Source organism: Loa loa (genome assembly GCF_000183805.2).
Source record: "Loa loa unplaced genomic scaffold supercont3.2336, whole genome shotgun sequence".
Lineage (NCBI taxonomy): Eukaryota > Metazoa > Nematoda > Chromadorea > Rhabditida > Onchocercidae > Loa > Loa loa.
Genome location: NW_018110515.1, coordinates 1 through 1,382, shown reverse-complemented (window position 1 = coordinate 1,382; position 1,382 = coordinate 1). Strand labels below are relative to the sequence as shown.

Sequence of the window (1,382 nt, the reverse complement as noted above, 5' to 3'; positions counted from 1 at the left end):
AAAAAAAAAAGAATTAATTTGTATTTTTTCATTATTTTCGTCGAAAATACCTTCGGTTGTTGCCATACAGGTAGATTAATAGTTGATGATAACAAATTGTATTTTAAAAGATTTAAAATTTCTCATATCGTTAAAAATTATACTTCTCTACATATTGTTTCACCTTATCGGAACAAATTATTTCCTTTCTTTTCTAATCAACCGATACATTTATTTAATAGTTTAATTTAAATAAGACTGTTACGTTTAATTTAAGTAAGACTGATACGATGCTTACCATTTCAAACTTATTTTTAAAAAAATCATTATGATCAACAAATAATTAAGCTAATATTAAAGATTTCCCTAATCATTCACCCAATTAATTACGATAAATTAAGGAGATTATAAATTAGGAAGAAATGTTAGAATGATGTATCAGATTCATTCATTTCTTAATTAATTTCATGAATTTTCGTAAATATTAGCTTAATGGTACTACCGGTGCATTGGTGACAATTCAATTGCAACAATACAACAATCCTAATCTTGCACTACCAAATGGTTATACCTGTACTTGTCCAACAGGTATACAATGTCCATATCTTCAAGAGGGTTCTATAACATGCTTCTTCTCATTTACAATCATTATATCAGCATCAAAGTTTGTTTATTTCCCTTTTTTTCTTTTTTTTTTTCTTTTTTATTGATTTTTATTTATTTTTCAAAAAAAGAAACTCAGAATTAATAAACAATTAAAATTTATTTTCGCATTTTATATAAGCTTAATATATTGCATCTTTTCGTTTCCCATATCGATTAATTTAAGTAAATAATGAAAAAAAAAAGAGAAAAAAAAAAAAAGAAAGCGGAAAAAAAAAAATCGAAAAAAAGAACCTGAATCATCATCGTACATTAATATTTGCATTTAGAATTCAAAGATACGATAAGAATTCACATACAATTCATTCTTCCTTTCCTCATTCCATTGTTATTACTTTTGTTCGTTATGGAATATTACTTATATTATCATATATTTGCATATGAATTATTAAATTAATAGAAATTAATCTAATATCAGTTAAATAATAATCTAAAAGGAAAAAAAATGTTTTTAATTTTGAAAATTAAAATTTTATTAAGAAGGTTATAATAAAACTAATTTCTAATCCAATAGTAAAAATGTGCATTTTTTAATTTTAAAAAATTAAAGCTTTAATTAATAAAGATTACATTCAAATTATTTACCTCTTTTTTCCTTCATCTTATTTTTTTTTTTTCCTTACAGCCAATCAACACAATTAATTGAAAGTCCATTTACAATGGTACCAAAATCTTCAATTAATTCCGGTATTTGGACAAATGATAATATTGTAAATATGACAGTTAAACCGGTAAGGTTG

At 23.2% G+C, this 1,382-nt stretch overlaps 1 protein-coding gene across 1 annotated transcript; it reads left to right on the top strand.

Moving 5' to 3' along the window:
• Positions 1-467: 467 nt before the first annotated feature.
• Positions 468-643, top strand: LOAG_15640 (hypothetical protein; the record flags this gene model as incomplete). The annotated part of the gene is made up of 1 exon (XM_003151129.1): positions 468-643. A coding segment is annotated over one exon (174 nt), but the record flags the coding sequence as incomplete, so codon positions are not given.
• Between the last annotated feature and the right edge of the window lie 739 nt (positions 644-1,382).